The sequence below is a fragment of the Belonocnema kinseyi genome, chromosome 10 (genome assembly GCF_010883055.1).
Source record: "Belonocnema kinseyi isolate 2016_QV_RU_SX_M_011 chromosome 10, B_treatae_v1, whole genome shotgun sequence".
In the NCBI taxonomy this organism is placed as follows: domain Eukaryota; kingdom Metazoa; phylum Arthropoda; class Insecta; order Hymenoptera; family Cynipidae; genus Belonocnema; species Belonocnema kinseyi.
The window spans coordinates 11,212,780-11,237,882 of record NC_046666.1 but is presented as its reverse complement, the minus strand read 5'-3'; the positions used below and the strand labels follow the sequence as shown (position 1 = coordinate 11,237,882).

Genomic DNA, 25,103 nt, shown 5'->3' with positions numbered 1-25,103 from the left:
TTTAATTTTTAATTTTTAATTTAAATTCTTTAAAATATTCGATAATGCAACATTTTTTAAATTTTCTATACCAAAATTGAGAGTAGTATAATATATAGTTAATAATAATTATAAATTCAGAATTATATTTTTTTAACTACTTTGTTTTTCACGAAACTTTAATTCAGGTTTTAATTAAAACTTTAATCGGCTTTTAGGAATTTGTCATTTTATCCCAGCTGGAATTAGAAGAAAATAAATTAAATAGTAAATTAATTTACGATTTTTAATCGTAACAATATAATCTCAAAAGATATACTCAAAAAAAAGTTTCTTTGTTAAAAAAAAAAATTCTCAAAATCACAGAAAAGTATGCGTTGCGTCGAAGTCACAGAAAAGTTTCTCTAATTATCTTAATTGCAAGAAATTTCTCCTGATTGAATGAAATTTCCTTGGTTCAAACAAATAGTATTTTGTTCAAATAAAATTGTTTCTTTAATTCAAAATAATTTTTTCTGATTGAGTTTGGAATTCTAAGTGAATTTGATGTTTTCCGTGTTTGATACCGATCCATTTTGAGGATATTTAAAATTTTTCACTCTCAAACTTGTTAAATCTTAAATGATTATTGTTCAAAGTTATACATTTTTTAAGATTTTTCCGTAATAGCTCTATCATCAACATTTTCAATTCTATATCTCCAAAATTAAAAGAGATTTTAATTTTAATCATAAAAATTAGAGAATCTTTAATTGTAAATTTCAAAACCTAAATAATTTTTAATTTTATAATTTTGAAGAGTTAGCATTGAAAATTCTCGAACTTAAAAAATAAAAAATAAAAAATACTTTAATTTTAAAGATTTCCATTTAGGAATTCTTTAACTCGTCAATAAATACATTTTAAAAATAAATTATTCAGAATTTCAATAGTTAAAAATTCTGTAATTTTAAATGTCTCTTTTTCTTTATATGTAGTTTAACATTATAAAATAAAACATAAAAAATTAAAACATTAAAACAATAAAAATAAAACATAAACAATATAAAAATGCTTCAATGTTTAAGTTTTGCAAATAAACATTTTTAAATTTTTCATGAGTAAAATTCATAATGAATTGTAAATTGGAATTATTATTTCTGAAATACATCTATTCCGACGAATTATAATTAAAAACTTTTCAATTTGAAGGATGTATAAATGAAAATTCTTGAATTTTGATTTTTTTAAAAATCGGAAGTAAAGATATAACTTTTAAATCGAAATGATTATCATTCTATCATTTTTGAGTTACAATTAAAAAATTTTAATTTTTTCAAATATAGAATAAAAAATTTTCCAATTTTCAATAGTTAAATTTTCAGCGTATTTTCCTCATTTTCAACGGTTTTCTTTGATATTTCAGTTCTGAAGATTTATTCATTCGGAACGTTTATAGTAGAAAATTATGTTTCTTTCTTTTTACTAATATTCAGTTGAACTTAAAAAATTTACAAGTTTCAAGTATTTTTTAATTATTTAAAGTTTGCAGGTTTTTATTCAATTTTCTAGATATACAATTAAACAATCATTAAGTTTAAAAATATAAAAATCAAAGGTCTTAAATATTCCTGATTTTGTATATCAGAAATCAAAATTTTTCAACTTATATCTTTTAAATTTGATAAATTTCAAATGTACAGATAAGCATACTTTCAAATCGTAAAATTTAAGATTCGCATGCATATAATTTGAAATGCTCTTTTAAGAATAGTAAAGTTTCGAAAATGTACAATAGAATGTTCTTCAATTTTAACGATTTCCAATTCAAAATTATTTAAAATTATAAGATTTTCAATTGAACATTTCATAATTTGTCATTCTAATAGTATAAGATTATGCAATTTTAAATGTTTCTTCTTTCAATATTTCAATTTAATTTTTAAGATTTCAAATTTTTTAAAATTCTTTAATTCAAATATAGATTGGAGAAATATTTAATTTCTAGGTATTTTCTTAATTTTGAACTTTTTTATTAATTCAATGTTAAAGATGTCAATTTTGAAGATTCATAATTTAAAAATTTTTTTTCAAGTTTTAGGATTCAGTAGTTTTTAATAGTCGCACTTGAAAATTATTGAATTTTAAGAATATAGAATTGAAAATAATTTATTTTTCAGGTATTTTCTAATTTTCGACTTTTTTCATTTGTTTGATGTTGAAAATTTACCACTTTCAGAATTTCTTCAATCTATAATTTGATTTGATTCTGTAAGTTATAAGGGTTACAACTGAAAATTCATTAATCTTTAAAATGTAGAATTAAAAATTATTTAATTTTTAATTATTTCACTAATTTTGGATTTTTTAATTAATTTGATGTTGAAGGTTCACAATTTTCAGAATTTCTTTACTTTTTAGGATTCTGTAAATTTTAGCAGTTTCAATTAAAAATTATATAATTTTCAGGTATTTTCTCAATATTTTACTATCTTTTATTAGTATAATGTCAAAGATTCAGTCATTTGGTATATTTGTAGTGTTTAAAATGATATTTAACGATTTAAAAAAAAAAAATTTAATTCGATTTTGAAGATCAACAATTTGGAATGCTTTTTCTGAAATAGTGCAGCTTTGAAGATTCACAATTTGCAATTTTTTTCATTCTTACGATTCTGTAGTTTTTAGTAGTTGCAATTGAAAATTCTTTAATTTTTAAAATATAGAGTTGAAAATTATTCAATTTTTTGTATTTTCCTCATGTCTTACTTTTTTATTAGTTTAATGTTGACGATTCGCAGTTTTAAACATTTCTTTAATTTTAAGGATTCTGTAATTTTTTATAGTTAGTATTGAAAATTCTTTAATTTCAAAAATATTTAATTGAAAATTATTTCATTTTTAGGTATTTTCCTAATTTTGAACATTTTTTATTAGTTCAATGTTAATTGCAGTAATTTAGAATGTTGAAACAAATTAAAATGATATGTTAGGTCATTTTTTAATATTTAGTTTAATTTTAAAGATTAACAAATTTAAATGCTTTTTCTAAAATAATGCAATTTTAAAGATTCCAAATTAGCAATTTTTATTATTTTTAAGATTCTGTAGTTTTTAAAAGTTACAATTCGAAATTCTTGAATTTTACAAATATATAATTAAAAATTATTTAATTTTCAAGCATTTTTCTAATTTTTGCCTTTTTTTATTAGTTTAATGACAAAGAATCGCAATTTTTAGAATTTATTCAATTTTTAGGATTCTTTACTTTGTAAGAGTTAAAATTTAAAATTCTTCAATTTAAAACATATGGTATTGAGAATTATTTAATTTTTGGGTATTTTTCTAATTTTTAACTTTTTTCATTAGTTTAATCTCAAAGATTCAATAATTTGGAATGTTTGTACAAATAATATTTATATTTATCGTTCTTTTGGCTTAATATTAAGTTCAATTTTGAAGATCAATCATTTCAAATACTTTTTCTCAAATAGTGCAGTTTTCAATATTTACCATTTGAATTTTTTCAATTTTTATGATCCTGTAGCTTTCAAGAGTTAGAATAAAAAATTTTTGAATTTTAAAATTATGCACCTGCAAATTGTTTAATTTTCAATTATTTCCTAATTTTGAACTTTTTAAAATTAGTTTGATGTTTGAGATTCAGTCATTTGGAATGTCCAGGAAGTTGAAAATGATATTTAGCGTTTTTACAAATATTTAGTTCAATCTTGAAGTTTATTAATTTAAGTGCTTTTTCTGAAATAGATCAAGTTTTTGATTTATATTCAATTTTATAGATTTAAAAATTCTTTAAGTTTGAAGATATCAATCAAAATTCGATCATTTTTGTGATTTTGTAAAGCAAAATTCAAGACTTTTACATGAGAAATCTTCCAAATAGAAAAAATTTCAATGTAAATTTAAAAGTCAGAGAATTCTTAATTTAAAATCTTAAAATTCGCATCATTTCAATGATATATTTTAAAAATTTGATAAATTTTCAGTTTTTAAATTTTACGATTTAGGGTTCTTTAATTTTAAATAGACCATGATTTTAAATTTTAAATTCTTTAATTTTTAATATTTAGAATTTGATAATAAATAATTCATAAAGTTTTAATGGCAATGGAAGAATCTTTGATACTTGATTTGTATAAAAGAACATTATTACATGTTGCAAACTTTTTTTGAAATGGCTCAATTTTTAAAATTAAGAATTTTGAAGATTTGAAATTAAAAGTGATCAAACTTGATAGATTTGGAATTATAAGTTCTTCGATTGTGAACAAAAAATAAAGAGATTGTTTTCTTTTCTGAAATTATTATATATTTTATATAAAAAGAGAAAGGCAGTAAATTTTATTTAAGAAGAAATCAATTGCAATTTTAGAAAAAATCACTTAATTATTATTATTAGCATTTATTATTAATTTTTTCAGGAAGTCCATCATTCCAAGTGCCTGAAGTTTTCCCTCAAAAAGAATCATGGAATAATGAAATCAGTGGTCGAATCGTTGGTGGCTCCGACGCAGATGAAGCCGCTTTTCCTTATCAAGTTTCTCTTCAGATAAATGGAAACCATTTCTGTGGTGGTTCTATTATCCACCAAAAGTGGATTATGACAGCAGGACACTGTCTTTCAGGGTTAGTTAAAATTAAAAAAAATTTAATTAAATTTTTGTTTAATTTTCAATTTTTTAAAAACTTTATAAAAACGAAACCAGCGAATAGTACCAGACTATTCATTTGGTGATCTGTTGAAAATTAGCTTCAACTTTAAAAGTTAATAACTTTCTTTCTAATATAGATATCTAAAAAAAAATTAAGTATTTAGAAAGCTTATTAAATTCTGCGTTAAATAAGCTTTAATTCAAGTGATTTGGCCTGCTGGTAATTAAATTATCAGGAAAAAAAGACCAAAATAAATTTAGATTTTTCAAGAATTTAGTACTTCAACTTCAACTCTTAAAGGATGCTACAAAAATAAATTTATTCATTTAATAATTTACAAAAGTTATCTTTAGGATTTTATCTTTTATTAGAGAAATTAAACATTTTAAAAGCTTGACATTTTCATAAAAGAATATTTTTTTGCAATATAAACAATTTTTGTCACCTGTAAATATTGAAAAGTTATTATTTTTGGGATGAATGATAATAGTTATAATAATAATAGTTAGGGATAATAGGGATAATAGTTTTTAGTTAATAAATTTGGTACTTATTTAAAAAAAAATGTTATTCTGTGTATCGCAGAAGGTTATTATTTGGCTGAGATTATTGACAATTAATTCATTAGAAACGAATTAATTTAACCTTTAGTTTAAAAATAACAATTAATTAAATGAATAATCAAGAAGGTTTTTTTAATTTTACAAGAATCAAAACAAAATTATGAAACATTTTAGTTCTTTCAAATGTATTTAAAATTGTGGGAAAAATAAAAATATGATTTTAAATTTTTTAAATTTCATAAACTTGACCAAAATTTAAATTATCGCAGACTTGAAATAAAAATGTAGAAGCTTTTAACAATTGTGAAAGGTTTTGAAAGAATACAAAAGTTTTCTGACGATTCCTAGGAATATAGAAAATATTTTTTTTTTTTAAATTTAATTCTAAGAGAATTTTTTTAAACTTTGAATAGAATTTCCAAAATTGTTAAAAAACTCTGAAAGATTTCAGAGAATTTTTTTTTTAATTTTGCAAGATTTAAAAAAAGTTAGGAAAACTTCTTATTAATCACAAAGGTTTCTAGAAATTTTGAAAAAATGATTTAAAATTAAAAAGATTCCAGAAAATACATAAAAATGTAGATTTTGGCAGATTTTTGAATACAAAATTTAAACGCTTTATAAAATTTGCAAAAGGTTTCAAAAGAATACAAAAGTTTTCTTGTGATACTCAGGCAAATTGAAAATGAGTTTTTATATTTTTAAATTAATTTTAAGAGAGTATTTAAAACATTTCCAAACTTTCTAGTTTTAATAAAAATTAGAAAGATTCTAGAGAAATTGGTTTAATTTGGCAAGATTTAAAAAAATAGGAACAATTAAAATTATTTCAAAATAAATTTAAAAATTTTTGAAAATACAAAAAATAATGTCAAATTAATTGAAATATCAAATTTCTTTAACAAATTTTATATTTGTGCATACTTGGGAAAACAAATTGAAAAGCTTCTTAACAATTGTAAAAGGTTTAAAAAAAATAAATAAGTTTTTGGCGATTCCTAGGAAAATTAAAAATTATATTTTATTCTGAAAAATTAATTCTGCGAAAATATTTTTAAAAATCTGAAAAAAATTCCAAAGTTGTAAAACTAAATCTGCAATATTTTAGAGACTTTTTCAATTTTGCAAAAAATAAAAAAAATAGGAAGAATTCTAATTATTTTAAAAGGTATTTGTAAACTTAAAAAATATATTGAAAAGTATTTAAAATTAAAATGATTTCCGACACTTTTTTAAAATTGTAGATTTTTGCAGATTTCGAATAAAAAATAAAATAAATAAAAGACAACAGTCTTCTGACGATTCCTAGGAAAAATGAAAATGAGTTTTTATTTTCAAAAATTAATTTTAAATGAATATTTAAAAGCATTTAAAAATATTTCCAATTGTAAAAAAAACTGCAAGATACTATGGCAACTTGTTTAATTTTACAAGATTAAAAAAAATATCAAAAATTAAAATTATTTGTAAAGATATTAAAAAATTTTTAAAAACATCAAAAATGTTCTTCAATTTAAAAAGATTCCAAAGTTTTGTAACATAATCTAGATTTGTGCAAATGTGGAATAAAGAATTTGAAAAGCTATAAAGAATCGTGAAAGGTTTTGGAAAAATAAAAAAGTTTTCTGACGATTCCTAGGAAGATCTTAGGGCAATTTATTCCAATTTTGGAGGATTGAAAAAAAATTAGAATTTTTTCAGACCGTATTTGGAAACTTTGAAAATATATCCAAAATGAGTTAAAATTGAAAAGTTTTTAGAAAATTTTTAACAAAATGTACATTTCCGCAGATTTTAAATATTTTAATTAATTAATTAACTACAATCACCAAATTTGAAAATTAATTTTTCTTCGCTTAAGATATTTAACCATTCATAAATAATTTTCATTTGTCTCAACAATTTTTTTATTATATAAATTGTAAGAAGTTGTTGTTTTCTTAAACTAGTGTCGACGAAAAAAAATGTTAAGATTGATATCTTGTTGTCACAGACAATTTGCGATGATTTAAACAATTAATAATGCTTTCTTCTTTTCATAGCAAAGATGGAAAAAATTCTAGTGTTTTATTAAACATTCTTTTGTTTTATCAATGAAACCTATCTAAAAAATAACTAGCAATAACATGACTCAAAAACAATTGTTTAGAAAAATGATAATTTTTTATATAAGTTCTGAAATAAGATTTTACTAAACAATAAGTTATTGTTAAAAATATATTACTTTTGACATTCGCTAATTGTGTGAACAAATAAAATTTATTTAAATAATTAATAAATTTTTCATAAAAAAATATTATTTATCCTTTAAATTTATAAAATGTATACTGTATACTGACCATATTTTTCCTACACAAAATTTTTGTTTACACAAAATGTTTTCTACACAGAATTTAATACTGTTATGTTTTTCCTATGCACCATTTTGTCTACACAGAAGATTTTCCACACAGGATTTAATATTGTTTAACATTTTTATTTCTTTTTTTTCATGGGGAAACCATGATCAATATACTTGAGTACAAGATATTTTGTGTAGAATAAAATTGTGTGGGATCAGCGTTTCCCCAAAAATAATTTATTAACAGCTTTAAAATGTCGTGTAGAATATATTTTGTGTAGGGAAAATATTGCGCGTAATATTTTTATGTAAAATATTCTTAGAATAACTTCATAATAAAATATGACTATTTAATATTGTGTTGGAAATATTATATGTAGAAAATCTTTTGTGTGAGAAAAATATAATGGTATTAAATTCTGCGTAGGAACTATTCTGTGTAGAAAATATTTTGTGTAGGAAAAAAAATATTATTAAAGAACATTAAATTATATGTAGGAAATATTCTAAGTGGAAAAAATTTTTTGTAGGAAAAATATAACAGCACAAAATAGGGAAAAAGCTGATTCTACACAATTTTATTCTATACAAAAAAAATTGTACATGATTAAACTGATCATACCTTTCCAAGACAAAGCTTTTTTCACACAAAATTTTTCTTACACAGAATTTAATACTGTTATATTTTTCATACACAAAATATTTTCTACATTAAACATTTCCTTTACAGAATTTAATACTGTTATATTTTTCCTAGGCTAAATTTTTTCATATACAATGTTTCCTACGAAGAATTTAATACTATTATTTTTTTCTACACAAAATATTTCCTACACAAAACTTTTTTTTATACAAAATGTTTTCGACACAAAATTTAATGCTGTTATATTTTTCCTACACAAAATTCTTTCTATACAGAAGATTTCAATATATTTTGTATAGAAAAAGTTTTACACGTGTATCTAGAATATGTTTGTGGATCTTCACTCGAAATTTTTGCTATATATATATCAACAAAAAGAATTAAATTAAAACTATAATCATTTTATTTTGTGTAGAATATATTTAATGTAGGAAAAATTTTTGACACAATATTTTTGTTTCACAATGTTAAGAGATTACCTTAATAATAAAATATTACTATATAATTATGTGTAAAATATACATAATCTGTGTACAAAATATGTTGTGTAGGAGAAAAATAAAAAGTATTGAACAATATTGTATTCTGTGTGGGAAATCTTTTATGCAGAAAAAGTTTTGTAAAGGAAAAATGTAACAGTATTAAATTCTATGTAGGAAATTTTTTTTGTAGAAAATATTTTGTGAACAAAAAAATATATTTATTAAACAATATTAAATACTGTGTAGGAAATATTTTGTGGAGAATGAATTTTTCGTAGGAAAATTACAAAAGTATTAAATTCTGTACAGGGAAAATTTTGTGTAGAAAAAGTTTTGTGTAGGAAAAATATAATCAGTATACTAGTATACAATATATTCTGTGTAGAATAAAATTGTGTAGGAATGGGTGTAATCCTACAAAATACCTTATAAATCCGGAATTTTATTTTGTCTTTCCCTCGCGATAATCTAATACCTACAAGGCCAAATTACTTTAGCTAGGGCTCATTTAAAGCAGAATTTAAAAATCTTTCTGAGGATTTAAAAACAAATTGTCATCTATACTTTAAACGCTGTTATCAACCGGTCAAGGTCAACCGGTTACTGATCTGATACTATCCATCGGTAGTGGAATATTCTATTTTTTTACCCTTTTTAAAAAAATATTTTAGGGCTCAAGCATCTAAAATTACGGTTGTTGTTGGTACAAATGATTTAACACGTGGAGGAACCCGATACGAAGCTAAACGATTGGTTGTTCACCCCAACTTCAGTATGGCGAAAATAACTGGCGATGTAGCTTTAATTGAACTTGCAAGTGCTGTTACTTTTTCAAAATCTGTAAGCTCAATTGCCCTCCCAACTTCTGACATTACTAAGGCTCACACACATGTTGTTGTATCTGGATGGGGAAAAAAATCAGTAAGTAAAAGATATAACTTATTGAAAAAAAAATTTAAAAGAAATACAGTCGAATCTGGATTTAGTGATCCTCGATTTAGTGTTTCCGAGATGTGGCGCTGCGTGGCGGGGATCGATGAGAAGACCAGCGAGGGGGTTTGCGGTGTTCAGTCAGGCGTGAAAAAACAGAAAAATAAACGGGAGAGAGACAAAAAAAATTCGCGACTGAATTTATGGTCACCGTGAGCCCTAAAAATGACACTGAATACAGATTTGACTGTATAATAAGAACTGATTTTTTTGAAATTAATGGTATTATTTAAGAACTTTTTTTTTTTAATTTTTAGGTATTTGGTGGTGTTTCGCCAAAGTTGCAGTATTTGAATGTTAAAACTGTCTACCAAAGATTTTGTAGCTTTTTAAGCAACTTGGTAACCGAGAAGAACATTTGCACAATTAGCAAATTCGGAAAAGGAATGTGCAATGTAAGTCATAAATAAATTTTTTCACATCTAGAGGCACCTAATAAGTTGAAAAAAAAAAAAAAAATATATTTTTTTAAGTCGACATTTTCAGTCTAATAGATTGAAATCATCATTTTTAAAAGTTTTCACTCACAAACAGTATGATTTTAAACGATTTTAGAATACTTAAACTTTGAAGATTTGAAATCTCTAAAATTTCTTAATTTCGAACTGTAAAAATGAAAGCGATTTTTGTATAGAAATTAATTTTATTAGTAAAAATACTTAAACGGACCATTTAGAAGGTCATTTGATAACACACGATATGCGCAATTCTGAAATAGTTTAATTTTTAAGGCTTTGAAACAAAAACTTTTTTGCTTGAAAAGCTCAGATTTGAAAATATTCTATATATATATATATATTAATTTTTTTAATCTCCGGAGGTTTACTGACTAGTTGGCCAAAAAAGCGAAGGTCAAAAATAAAATTGACTTTTTGCGAACTAAAGGTCCTTTTTTATTTTCACTAAAAGAAAAGCTTACAATTCAAAATTGAGATATTTCATTCTGAAAACCTTGATAGTCAGGTCTTAATTTAATAACTTCTTATTTAAAATTTATTAATTGTTTATGTTCATTTCAAAGTATTAAATTCGTCTTTTTTAATTAAATTTTTTGGAATTGTGAAATTTCAACTTGACAGATTAAATTGTTTCACCATTTTCAGTTTGCAGGATTTGATTTTCAACCATTTTTAATAATTTCCTAAATAAATTCAAAACTTAACTTTAAAAGAAAAAAATGAAAATAGTAAGTTTTAAAATTGCGAAATTTTTAAAAGTAGAATCACAGTGCTCTTGTTTTGTATTATGTCTGTTTTTAATTTGCAATGAAAATTTTATTAAGTTAACCATTTACAGTAAAAAAAAATTTGATTGAAAAATTTCAAGAATAAATAATAAATCGTAGCAAATTATTAGAAATTAAAGGGTTTTCAATTAAAATGTTGAAGATTTTGTCCTTTGGAACCAAAACGAAAATTTATTTACCTGAAATTGATACCTTCCTAATTGAAATATTTCTTTAATTTTGAATTCCTACAATTTTAGAGTTCTGAATTTTTATATCAAACCTTCAATTAAAAATTTTGCAAATTAAAATTGAAATGGTGGGATTTTGTAACTTATAATTTATTAGGAATTCAAAAATTGTTATTTTCTAAAATATTCATGTTTAATCCGAATAATTATAATCTTAAAGTGTTTGTGTATAACAAAGTCTTAATATCTCATTTCTTGTAAAAGGCATTTTTTCGATTTTAAACTTTCGGATGCGCTTGATTTTAAACATTCCATCGTAAATTTTTTAAATATTTCCCATTTAAAATTAATTTATTTTTAGTTTCTTTGAGAATAATTTAATTTGAACGATTATTGGCTGAAAATTATTAATTTTTGAACCTTTTTAATTAGAAATAATACACTTTTAATTCCTTTTAAATTTAAATAATCAAATTTTTTTCAATTATGCTCTGAAATTATTAAACTTTTAACGTTTTGAAATTCTATTTTGTTGACATTTATATCTCAATTCATTGAATTTAAAAATTGTCAAATTTCAAATTAAATATTTCAGATTTGATTGTGTTCGATTCATAACAAGTAAATTTTAAACTCGTTCTTAGCGAAATATTTAAATTTTCCTTTTTTTGTTGAAAATTTTCAATTTCAAGAGCTTCTGATTTAAAATTTCTTCATTTCAAAAATATTAAATTTTAATTATTCAATTTCACAGGCTTTTATTTAGCAATGCAATGAGTTAAATTTATTTTCAATAAATTCAAACCAATTTTTTAACACTGTGTACAAATTTTAATATTAAATTTCGAACTTTCATGCAATACAAATTTAATATTTTGGAGTTTTTAAGGTCATGACATATTAATAATCCATTTTTTTAAATTGCTAAATTTTTATCCCTTCAAAATAAAAAGTATTTAAATTTAAAAAGTGAAAATTTTTAATTATTTAATTTTGGGCTCTTTAAATCAATAATAATAACACAAGTGAAATTTTTTCCTATTTTAAACTATTCATTTTTCAATATACAAATCTGAAAGTATGTAGTTTTCAACTTTTTGAAATTTTTTAATTCACTAATCATTAAATTTCAAGATTATTGAATTAAAGATCAAATTTAACAATTTTGAGAGTTTTGGGAGTTTTTCAATATTTAAAAAAAATTTTTAACTCTTTAAATTTCAAATTATTTCAAATAATTTAAATTTTATCAAAGGTCAATTACAGTTTAAACACATTTTTATTGTTTTCAATCGGAATTCCTTTATTTCCAACTTTTTTTAAGAACAATTTATTTTCAAGAATTTCTAATTGTAAATTTTTGCATTTCAAACAATGAAAATACGGTGAATTTATTCCTGCTTTATACTGAAAATTATTTAAATATAAAATTTTAACATTTTTAATTATTTAATTTTAGGCCTACCGAATAAAAAATGATACAAGTTAAACTCATTAAAATTTTAAATGATACATTTTTTGAAATATTTATCTGGAAAGATTTAGTTTTTAATTTATTAATATTCTGATTTATTTTAAAATTTTAAGTGGAAATCAACCAATTTCGATAATCTCCAATTCACAGAAAAATTTATTGATTTCAATCACTTTAAATTTAAAATGATTTATATTTTAACAACTTTGATACGAAATTGCGCAACTTCAATTCCATTTTATTATCTTGTTACATTATTTTAATTTAATTTAATTCGAAAAGTTGCCCTTATCTTCCAACTTTACTTTATCTGAAATTATTTGATTCAACATTTTTTTCAATTAAAGATCGTTCAACATATTCTTTCAAATTTCAAGTGCTTTAAATTTGCAAATATGAATCTTTTTTAAAATTTGAAAAAATCTTAATATTTAAAAAATTTATAATTATTAAATTTCCAAATGTTCTATACAGGGTGATTCTGGCAGTCCAGTTGTTGCGCATGGCGTTCAATTTGGAATTGTTTCATGGGGACTTCCTTGCGCTTTGGGAGTGCCTGATGTCCATACTCGAGTTTACAGTTACGTAGATTGGATCAATGGTTATGTGAACGCTCAAGAGGAGTCATGATTTATTTAATTTATTAATTTCACACTAATGTACAGTCAATAGCAATTTATTTAAAAATTGTATCATACTTGTAGAAATATATTTTTTCAAAGAGTTATCAAATGTGTTTCATTTTTCGTCCTTTCTCCTAAACTGAGCCAGTGAAATTACTACTGGTTGAATCAGCATTTTGAATTGTCACTGGTAAACCAGTAGTTTTCTGGCATCGACTGGTTGAACCAGTAAGTGATATAACGCGGTTTTTGGAAGATAATTTTAAAAATGTTAGTACAAAATTGATGAACAATTTGTCTTATACCTAACCAGCTGACAGATGAGAGAAAAAAACCAGTGACTGAATTCTACTAAATCAACCAGTAAAACTTAATGGTTAAACAAGTGAGGGAAATCCACTTATTAAAGCAGTGAACCTTGGTGAATTACCCAGTAATAATTCTATTTAATATAGCAGCGAACCTCACTGGTTGCACCAGTCACGTAATTCAACTGAATATATCAGTGAACCTCACTGGTTAAACCAGTCAATCTCACTGGTTGAACCAGTGCCGGAATTCAACTGAATGACTATATGAACATTACTGGTAGAACTAATGACAGAATTCCCCTGAAAAAAACCAGGGAAATATGCTTGATTGTCAGTGAGGGAATACCACTGAATGAATTAGTGAACCTCACTTCTTAAACTAAGAATAAAAATATACTAAATGAATCAGCGAACTTCATTGGTTGAACCCTTGATGAAATTACACTGAATAAACCAGTAAACCAGGATGGTTAATCCAGTCAACCCTACTGGTTAAGCCAGTCAACCATGCTGGTTGAACCAGTCAACCTCAACGGTTGAGTCAGTGAGAAAATTCCGTACAATAAATCAGTGACCATAACTGATTAAATAAGTTAACCTTACTGGTTGACCCAGTGATGAAATTACACTGAATGAATAAATGAAAACCACTGGTTAAACCTGTCAACCTCACTGGTAGAAACAGTGATATAATTTTATTAGATGAACCAGTGAACCTCACTGGTTAAACCAGTGAGAGAACTCCACAGAGTGAAATAGTGAACCAGGCTGGCTAAAACTGCGCCTAAATTTTACTGAATCAACTAGTAAACCTCACTGACTAAACCTGTGACTGAAAGTAACTGAATATACCCCTAGAACTCAATGGTTTAACCAATGACGAAATTTTACTGAATAAACAAGTAAAATCTTACTGGATGTCAGTGACACAATTCTGACTGTTTCGAGTAGTGCGATTTCACTGATTTATTTTAAAAGAGTTGTTCTCTATTTATTCTAAAAAATACTTGCCATAATTAATAAATAAAAATTAATTGGTCGATATAAAATTCACAGAGGGACGATTTTAAATTAAAAATTAACTAAGATAATCATTTTTTAAAACGACTGCACATTTTAGAATGACAACAAAATTAAATAATAGGAGATACAAAGTTCGTTGGTAGATTAGAAATTAATGAACATGGCGTTTATCATATTGCTTAGGACCGATAAGATCGCACAGACTTTGATTCAAATTTATCACATCTGATTAAGTGATATAAAACCAACAAATTTACTTTTTTTTCGAAGTAAAGAAGGAACTCTTCAACATGAATTGCCTTTCTTCTTTGGTGTTCTTCTGTCTTTTGGCAAATACATTTGGTATGTTTATTATTTATAATTTGAATTTTTAATTTGTAATTCGAAATTAAGGAAACAAAATTAAGAAAAAATCAAACTTTAAATTCTTTTAGGTTCAATATTCATGCCAAAAAGATACTCTCTGGACATTATTTTAGAATCTTAAAAATAAAAATAATATTACTAATGTAATTTCAAATGACAAAAGTCATCTTTCATAAATAACTGTTAAAATTAAAAGGAAAGCTTTATTTTAACAATGTGTAAATTTCTTTCTAGCTTCAGTTGCAAAATTAATATTTTTTAAGGATTTTTTTTGAACAAACAAATAGCTGTATTTGAAGATTATTCACTTATTTTTAAAGTTGAAAACCGTAGATTTGTCAGAAATGTTCTACTCTCACAAAAATAATTTGTTATTAATTCAAAATTCAACTAGTGCAAAATTAGTTTAAAACATAGTTGAATTTTCAACTAAAAAATATTTTCTGCCAAAATGTTGAACTTTTAAGATAAAGGCAAATTTTCCACAAAATTGTTAAATTTAAAAGCCAAGAAAACTATTTTTTTCAAATAGTTTAATTTTTCACAAAATAAATCAGTTTTACAAAAAAGTTGATTTATCAACTCACGAAAAATAAATTTTTAAATTAAAAAATTTTAAACATAGATTAATTCTAAAAGAAATACGAATTTTTTATTTATTTGTTCGAAAATAATAAAATAGTCAATTCAAAAAAAAAGAATCCGCAATAAACCAGCTGAATTTTTTACCAGAAAAAGTGATTTTATCAAAAAAGTTGAATTTCCAATCTAAAAAAATGCATTTTCAACAAAATTGTCAAATTTTCAAAGAAAAGATTTTAATTTCTCAACAAAATCGATGGATTTTTAATCAAGAAAAATAAATCTTAAACTATTTCGATTACCAAAGTTAAGCAGCCCTTTGATCGGTTAAATTCAGATAGGGGTCGTTCTATGTGATGTGCAATTTTCCAGTTTGACTTAATAATAAAAAAAATAATTTTTGAATTGGAAAAGCTAAGTCTTCCGTAACAAATATTTATTCTTTTAAAAAAAATAAGAATTTTCTAACAAACACTTTATTTTCACCTAAATAATATTATTTTAAAAGAAAATAATAGAATTATCGACCGAAAAAAATGAACCTGCAACAAAAAAGTTTAATTTTAAACCAAAAAATCTTCATTTATTTGCAAAAAATTCATTGCTAAAGACACAGATGGATCTTTAAATTAAAAATTGAATTCCATTAAAGCTCTTCAACTTTTAACGAAAACTGTTCAATTCTCGAATAAACACAATTAATTTTCAACCAATAATGAAAAAACGTAAATTTTCGATTGTAAACAAAAAATTTAGCCACCCAGTCAATTGAAAATTAAAAAAAAAACAATTTTTAACAAAGTTGTTAAATTTTCAATGAATTAAATCACATATTTAAATATTTAACAACAAAAAGATATTTTTTAATAGTGAAAAATAGTCCAATTTTCCAAATTCGAATTTTTCCTTTTGAAGATTCAACAAAAAAATGTTTTTCAACAAAATTGTTCTTTTTATATAGAATGGTTGCAATTTCATCCAAAGAAATTAAATTTCACAAAAAAAGAAAAATGAATTTTCCACAAAGTGGTTCAGCTTCAAGCAAAATAATTACATTTTTAATAAAAGAGTTGAATATTCTATGAAAAAAGGGTTTTTTAACCAAAGAAGTTTATCTTTCAAACAAGTAGCTGCTTTTTTAAATACACAAAAAATGACTAAAAAAATAGATCCGGTACATAAATTATTTTAAACATAATTATTCTTCTTGAGTTTAAAACTTTTTTTAAAAGCAATAAGTTTTTTTTTAATAAGAAGCAATTGTTTATTCTTATTTTACATTTTTCAATTTATAAATTTATTTCTTATAAATACACCATTATTTTTTACTATATTTATTAGAATTTTTATGCTGGAGTTATTTAAATTATTAAATTTTTTTTGTCGCTTTTTTTTCTTCTTTAAAATCAGATATTGTATATATCCTACAAAAAAATGTGCACAATTTTTTTATGCGGGCGATAAAAAATTCAATTCTTGTTTAAATGTTCATGTAAATTGTAATCCTTCGAGTCAGGTGAATTAAATACAATAACGTTGATTAAAACATAAACATGTACAAGACTTATTTTTATTTTTAAATAAAATCTGCTTAAATTTATATTTTTTTGAAAACTGTTTCAAAAATAAATCAAATGTATAAAAAATCACAATCTCCTCGAAATAAAAATTTAAAAAAAAAAAGATTTTATTTTTAAAATTCTGTAGAAAATTTTAAGAAATCTATAGCGACCAACTTTAGATATAAATATCTGACTTAAATTATTAACAATTTTTAACTCCTTCAATTTTAGCCTTAAATGATTTTTGAAAAACTACATTCAATAAGAAAACAATTTTTTCTTTTAGGAAATCCAGCATTCCAAGAATCTAAAGACATTTTTCAAAAAAAGCTATGGTATAATAAAGTCAGTCGGATCGCTGGTGGTCTTGATGCTGCTGAAGCCGCTTTTCCTTACCAAGTTTCTCTTCAAAATTATGGAAACCATTTCTGTGGTGGTTCGATTTTAAATCAAAAATGGATTTTAACGGCAGGTCATTGTCTGAGTGGGTGAGTTAAAATTGTATGTGCAAATTAAATAATTTATATCACTTGTATGGATGTGTTCTATATTATTGAAGGTAATAAGGAAATGCAATGATTTATTCACTTCATATGAAATCGATTTTTGAAATCAGTTTCTGTACATATAGACAGTTCTATTTTAGAGATATTATTATTAAACTGAAGAAAAATATTTCGTTAATTTATAAAAACTTTGTTAAATAATAAAATAGTCGCAATCGTAGGATTTCCTATAAATAGAAAAAACAATATTTTAGATCATACAATTTTTTTTCTATTTATAATAATTACGAAGAGTGTACAAAAAACGATTTTTAAGATAATGAATTAATATTTCATTTTATAATTTTTTATACTTATGGCACGCTTTTGATATAAACTATGCACGATATTTTTTAAGTTAAGATAATAATAAGAGCTGCGTTTCAAAACTGAAATCATAAAAATTATAATTTTATTATTATTTTATATGATTTTCTATGATAAAAATTATTAGAAAAATAATAACCAGAGCACAATTTTTAAAATAATATTATTTTTATTGTCACATGCAACTTTTGAATTAAAATATAGAATTGAAATTAATAAAAAAAAAATACTTTTCATAGTATCTATTATCTTAAATATTAGAAAATAATTTTAATTTTATACAAAAATAATTGCATTCTTTAAAAAATTTAATTTTCGACAAAATAGTTTAATACTTAAAGAAAAAGTAATTTCTAATCAAGAAGTTTAATTTTCCGACAAAAAAGGCACATTTTCAAGAAAATAGATAATTTTTCAATGTTTTTAAGTTGGATTTTTAAAAATCATAGTTGAATTTTTATTAATTAGTTTAATCCTCAAACGAAAAAGATTTAAATTTTTACACAGTTTTTATGTCATTTTTAAAAAAATTGCAAAAGGTATTTATGACTTTTCGCTGCTTTAAAAATGTTAAAATACTTTTTTAATTTTGGGAAATTTTAAAATTTGTTAAATCCGTTAAAAAGCATTAAGAAATTCCTGTACGTTCCAAAAGGATACAAATTATTCCTAAAATTGTCTGAACATCTTTTAGATTATTTTTCGACAATTTTGGAAATTTTGTATATTAATCAAAAATGTTTTTAAATATTGTCTTACCATTAATTTCTCAATCATGAAACTATTATAAATTTTCAAAAATTCTTCTCAAATTCGTAATTGATATTTTTTTGTACAGTTAAAATATTTTTCTTAATGATTCAAGCGTTTTCTAAACTTTTAAAGTAGTTTTGAAAAAAAATAGTTACAAGTTTTGCAAATATTTTTGAATGTTTAGAATTGTTCTTTAGTATTCTTTTGAAATAAATCTTTGAAGATAAAAATCCATGTAAAATTTTATTAGAAATCATGAAAAGATGTTTTCGTTTTTTTTTAAACTTTAAGAATTCATTGAAAACTTCTAAATTTTTGTTCAAAATCTTTAAAAATCTACATTTTTTTAGAAAATTTGTGAAATCTTTTTTAATTCACAGATAAATTTGTGAAAATTTCAAATTTTTAATTTAATGTTGAATTTTGTCAAAACTTCTAAAACTTTAAAATATCTTTCAAACCATTTTTTGTCCATAATTTAATGTTTCTTAAATCTTTGGACAAGTGATTTAAAAAACTTAAAAAATTTACATTTCGTTGAAAATATTTTTGAACCTTCTTAAATTTTAAATTATTTTTGAATGTTGTCAAAACTTCTAAAACTTTAAATTATTTTCTAAAAAAAAATCTTTCGTACGTAAATTCAATTTCTTCATCTTTTTAGAAATGTGGAAAAGTCAAAAAATTCTTGTTCAGTAACAAAATGTTGAAAACATCATTATTTTCTAATCATGAAAAAAACATTTAAAATTATATTTTTGCTTTTTCTGAATTAGGTGTATAAATATTTAAAAATACGTATTACAGTTCAATAAAATTACTTATTTTGAAATTTAAATTCAGAAAATTGAGGTTGCAGAAAATTTTTAATCGTTCATTATAGAGAAATGTTAATACTATATTATTTATTGTAGTAAAGTGGGAAAGAATAGAATCATTTTTCCATGTAAAAAATATTAGGTCAGAAAGTTGAAAAGAGATTTGCAGCCCTTATTATTAGCGAATCATTCAAAATTAAATTTTTTTTTAGAACTAAATCTTTATAATCTAAATTTCTTATTTAGCACTTTTTATTTGAAAAATTTTGCAGAATTCAAAAGTATAAACGATTAGATATGAGTTTATTAAGATTGTACGTTCAGAAATAATTTTCATGTAGCAAGAAAATTCTTAAATAATTTCCAGTTCTAAAATCGTCACTTGTTGCAAATAACTAAATAATAATAATAATAATACTAATAATAAATCAAATAAAAATAATAACTAAGATTCTTATTATTTTACCAAATATTTTATGTCTGGTTTGACGCATCAATTATGTTCTTTACAGATAAAAAGAAAAATTAGGCAATAAAGAACTTTCTAGTTACCTGACGACATAAGATTTCGGCGACATTTAGGAAATGATTATAATTCTAAAAATATTGTGAAAAGTAAGAGAAAACCCATAATTTGCAATTCAGGAATTGATTTAAAAAAAGAAATCTATTGATAATTAGATCTTAAGTTTTCTTTTAAAAGATATAACGCCATAAATAGAGAGCGCATGAGAGCCGCTGTGAAGTTAGCTGACGAACGCAGCTCGGATCTCACATGTGGAGAACCCCGATAAGACCAGCTGTGCGCGCGCAAGATATTTCGTGACTCCCTCTCTGCCAGACCGATGCGCGACGCGACGATTCACGTGCGAGTCTGGCATGGCCGCGCACGCTTGCCGCTGGTCCAGCCGGGGTTCTCGGCACGTGAGAGCCGAGCTGCATTACTGAATTTATTTTACAGTTGTTTGAATAATTAACAACATTATTCCTCTCAACAAAGTTTTAGTATATTTCACGGACAAGATATCGTAAAATTTTTTATTTCTACTCAAACCTATATCTTTTTTTTTTATTTTACTTCGTTAAAAATTTTATTTTCAGGGCTGGACCATCTCAAGTTACAGTAGTTGTCGGCACAAATGACTTAACTCAAGGAGGGATCAAACATAAATCTAAAAGGTTGATTGTTCATCCTGACTACAGCGGATATGACTTGACTAATGACATAGGATTAATTGAACTTGATTCTCCACTAAATTTTTCATCTAAAGTGAGCAAAATTTCCCTTCCAAACAAGGATATTAAAATACCCTTAACACCTGTAGTTGTGACTGGATGGGGCCAAACCTCGGTTTGTATAGCACACTTCAATTAGTTCCAAAACATTAAAAAAATTTCGAACCATATTTTTTATAATTTCAGCCCACTGGAGATGGTGAAATGTCCTCAGTCTTGCAGTACTTGAATCTGAGGATTATCGGAGAGAAACTTTGTCGCCTCATCAACAAGGAGAAAGTGACTGAGAGAAACATTTGCACAAGCAGTACAATTGGAAGAGGAATCTGCAAGGTAACTGATTTTCAATTTTTAGGGTTTTATAAGCCTAGACATAGTCCAAGAGAATCAGGGGAAGTGAGGGGAAACAAAGGAAGGAGAAATAGGGAAAGTGATGCTAAATAAGAAACAGTAGGAGAACTAAGGTAAATAAGGGGGGAGGAGGTAGGTGAAATACTTGCAAGTCAAGTGGGAGACATATGGTAAGGTGAAGCAGGTAAAGTAGAAAAAATTTGGAAAGGGAAAATGACGAAAAATAATTGATGGGTACTAGGGGCAATAAAGATAAAAGGGGATTATTTGAATTGACAAGAGAGGGGTGATGAGAAATAAGGTCTAGAGAAACTATGTGTAATGAAGAGTAAAAAGGATAAATGGATTGGGAGAAGCAGGGAAAAAGTCATGAGGAAGTTGGGGAAGTGAGGGGAAATTAGGGAGGAAAAGTAAGAGAAGTGAGTGGAAGTAAGGGAATGTATGCAAAATGATAAGAAATAAAGGCGTGGGTAAGATGGAAATGAAGGGAAGTGTAAGAAGATGAATATTAGCTAGTAAAGGAAGCGGAGGGGGAGGAATGGGAGGAAAGACTTGTGGAAGGGTGGAACGAAGGGTAAAGTGAGAGTCGTGAAATGCAGAAGGATTGAGGTAAAATAAAAATATTGGAGGTAGGGAATGTGATCAAAATATACAGGAAATGCTATGGAATGAGATGTGAGGGGACATGAAGGATGGAAAATGAGATAAGTGAGGGAAAATATAATGAATGATTAGAAGTGATTATAAATTAGGGTAAGATTGAGAATTGGAGGAAGGCAAGTAGGGGGAGTTGAAATTCAGCTCGAGAAGTGATAAGATAGTGAGGTAGATGAAAAAGGTACTTGGAGAACGGAGGGATTAAGTAAAAGTAGGGAAAGGAGTGAAATTATTGGGATGTAGGTGAGAGAAGATGAAAAAAGGGAGAAGAAAAAGGAAAAGGAAGGGAGGGATACCTTCTCGTAAAAGTAAGGTAAACAAGTAGGGAATGTGATTAAAATATACAGGACATGCTATGGAATGAGAGGTGAGGGCACATGAGGGATGGAAAATGAGGTAAGTAAGGGGGGAAAAATGAATGATTAGAAGTGATTATAAATTAGGGTGAGATTGATAATTAAAAGAAGACAAGTAGTAGGAGTTGAAATGCAGCTCGAGAAGTGATAAGATAGTGAGGTGGATGAAAAAGAAATTGGAGAACGAAGGGATTCAGTAAGAGTAGGGAAAGTAGTGGAATGATTGGGATGTAGGGAAGTGAAGATGACTTTAAAGTCAATAAGGGGAAATGTGGAAAGTTAAGGAGGTCAAGTAGAGAAAAAAGGAGAAGGAGAAGTGAGAGTAAAGGCAGTAACGAAGTAGGAGCAATACAGATAGAGGGAGTATTTTAAATGATAAGAGGGGATCATGAGAAATAATTTCTAGGTGAACAAGATTTAATGAGAAGTGAGAAGGCAGAAGGGATAAGTTAATTAAAAGAAATAAAAGGGGAAGAGGTAGGGGAAGTGAGCGAAAATTAGGAAGAAATAAGAGAAGTGATTGTAAGTGAGGAAAGGTAGGTGAAATGGTTAGAAATGAAGTTGAAGGTAAAAGGAAAGTGTAGTGTGGAAAGGAGAGCATTAGCTAATATAACGAGAAGTGGGGGAAGAAGAGGAGAAAGACCCTAAGGAAGTGTGGAACTTAGGGTAAACTGAGTGTAGAGAATAGAGAAGTTGTAGGCTTAGTTTAGAATAGGGGAAGTAAAAGAATTTTTGGGATGTACGGAAGGGAAAGTTAAAAAGGGAGGAGAAAAAAGAAAGGGAAGGGAGGCAAACCCTCTCATATGGAAGAAGGATGTCCGAGTATTAAATAATAATAAAATAAATTTTGTGTCTAGGGTGACGCTGGTGATCCAGTGGTTTTTGATGGGACATATCAAGTTGGAATTGTTTCCTGGGGAGTTGCACTCTGTGGCCTAGGAGTACCTGATGTACACACACGTGTTTATAGCTATGTCGACTGGATTAATGGTTATATTAGCAACTAATAAATAAATATGATTTATTTGGAAATAAATTTTTCAGCTTTAAAAGATTAAATTCAAAAAATATTTGTGTTTTACTTTTTTATTTTTGAATTTTTAATCAGGAATGCTGCAAATTTTTAAAAGCATAATTTTGATACGTTGACGTTGTTGAGAAGATAAAAACAATGAAAAATATTTCCTCTTTTTTCCCCTCCTCTGATTTCGCCTCATTTAACCTACTTCTCCTCCCCTAATCTTCCCTTATTTGCTCTACTTTCCTTTCCCTCATTATCTCTACTTCTCCTAACCTAATTTTCTCTTACAGCACCCAGTTCCTTTTACATAATTTTCTGTAACTTCCGCTACACTCCCTCACCCTATACCCCTTACTTTCTCTCCTTGCAAAAAAGTGTTACCGACAAATGGACAGATGACGACCCAAACCACAAAAGTGTTTGGCTCAGGACTACGGAGCCCTAAAAACGATTGCAAGAATGGAGGAGAAAAGTGAAAAATCAAAGCAGAAATAGAGAGGAAAAAATAGAAAATATAAGGCAGAAGTGTAGGAGAAAGTATAAAAAGTAACGCAGGAATGCAGGAAAAAATTATACAAATTAGCAAATAAAAATAAAAAAATTATAAAAAGAAACGCAGAAATGGAGAAAAAAACGCGGGAATGGAGAAGAATGAGTTGAAAAAGCAACACAGGAATTGAAAAGAAAATTACAGGAAGAAACTCAGGAATGTAGGAAGAAAGTATGAAAGTAAAGGGACAGCTGAGGAAGAATAGACAAAAATCAGGAATAAAGAAAAGGAGTAGAAAAAGGAACGCAAGGAATGTATATAAAGAGTAAAAAGGGAACGCATGGATTTAGAAGGAAATTAAATAAAGGAACGCAGAAATTCACGACAAAAATAAAAGAAGAACGCAGGAATAGATGAATATATTAGAAAAAGAAACGCAAAAATGAAGGAAATAAGTAGAAAATTGAACCCAGGAATTGAGAAGAAAAGTACAAATAGGAAAGCAGGGGTGAGGAAGAAAAGTAGGGAAAGGAGCGCAGGAATGGGGGGTGGGGCTAGAAAAATGAATGCAGGAATAAATTAAAGGATGAAAAAAGTAGAAAAATCAACACCGGAATAGAGAACAAAATATAAAAACATGCACAGGGATGGAGGAGAAAAATATAAAAAAGAATACATGAATTGCAATAAAAGTGCGAAAAGGAACGCAGGAGTGAAGCACAAATTTAGGAACACGGAAAAGGCAGAAAAATGAATGTAGGAATGGATGCTAAGAATATAAAAATTAACGTAGGGATCGAGAAGAAAGGGTAGAGAAAGGAACGAGAAAAGTAGAAAACCTTAGGAGTAAAGCAAAGAAGTAGAAAAGGGAAGGAAATGAAAGGGGAAAGGATCGTAAAAAGGTTTGCAGAAATTGTGGAAGAAGTTAGATAAAGAAACGCATGAATGCACGAGAAAAATAGAAAAAAGGAACTCACGAATTGAGGAGAAATGAAGGTGAACGCATGGATGTACGCGAAGAAACAAAAGGAAAGCAGGAATGACGGAGAATGTAGAGAAATGTCAACAGGAATGGAGAAACGAAGAAGCAAAGTAGAAAAATAAGCACATGAATGGATGGGAATAGTAGAAAAAGAAATAAATGACTAAAGAAGACAATTAAGAAGAAGGAAGAAATAAGGAATAGAAGAATGCAATAAAAAAGTTTAGGAAGTAACGAAGGAATAGGAGGAAAAAGTAGCAAAAGGAACGCTGAAGAGAAAGATAAAGGCAGAAAAAGCAACGCAGGAATGAACGAAAGAATTTAAAAGAATAAATCCAAGAATTCAGAAAAGAAGTAAAAAACTAAACACAGAAATTCAAGATGAAAGTAGAAAAAGGAAAGCAGGAATTAAAAAGAAATGTATAAAAAAGAACTCAGGAATGGAGCAGAAAAGTAGGAAAAGGAATGCTCGACTGAAAAAGAAAAGAGGAAAAGCAGAAATAAAAGAAAAGAGTACGAACAGAAACGAGAGGAATTAAGAAAATTAATTTTAAAAAAT

At 25.6% G+C, this 25,103-nt stretch overlaps 2 protein-coding genes across 2 annotated transcripts in view; both read left to right on the top strand.

The window, feature by feature from the left end:
* Window positions 1-13,171, top strand: part of LOC117181021 (chymotrypsin-2-like) — a 13,638-nt gene extending 467 nt beyond the window's left edge. Inside the window, exons 2-5 of the mRNA XM_033373590.1 lie at window positions 4,401-4,605; window positions 9,333-9,582; window positions 9,909-10,046; window positions 13,016-13,171. Coding sequence (XP_033229481.1) covers window positions 4,401-4,605; window positions 9,333-9,582; window positions 9,909-10,046; window positions 13,016-13,171 — 749 coding nt within the window. The remainder of the gene's footprint in view (window positions 1-4,400; window positions 4,606-9,332; window positions 9,583-9,908; window positions 10,047-13,015) is intronic.
* Window positions 13,172-20,296: 7,125 nt separating this feature from the next.
* Window positions 20,297-23,058, top strand: LOC117181020 (chymotrypsin-2-like). Its single transcript, XM_033373589.1, has 4 exons — window positions 20,297-20,364; window positions 20,553-20,802; window positions 20,874-21,020; window positions 22,909-23,058. Exons 1-4 carry the CDS (start codon window positions 20,297-20,299, stop codon window positions 23,056-23,058), a joined length of 615 nt encoding a protein of 204 aa, XP_033229480.1.
* The last annotated feature ends 2,045 nt before the right edge of the window (window positions 23,059-25,103 follow it).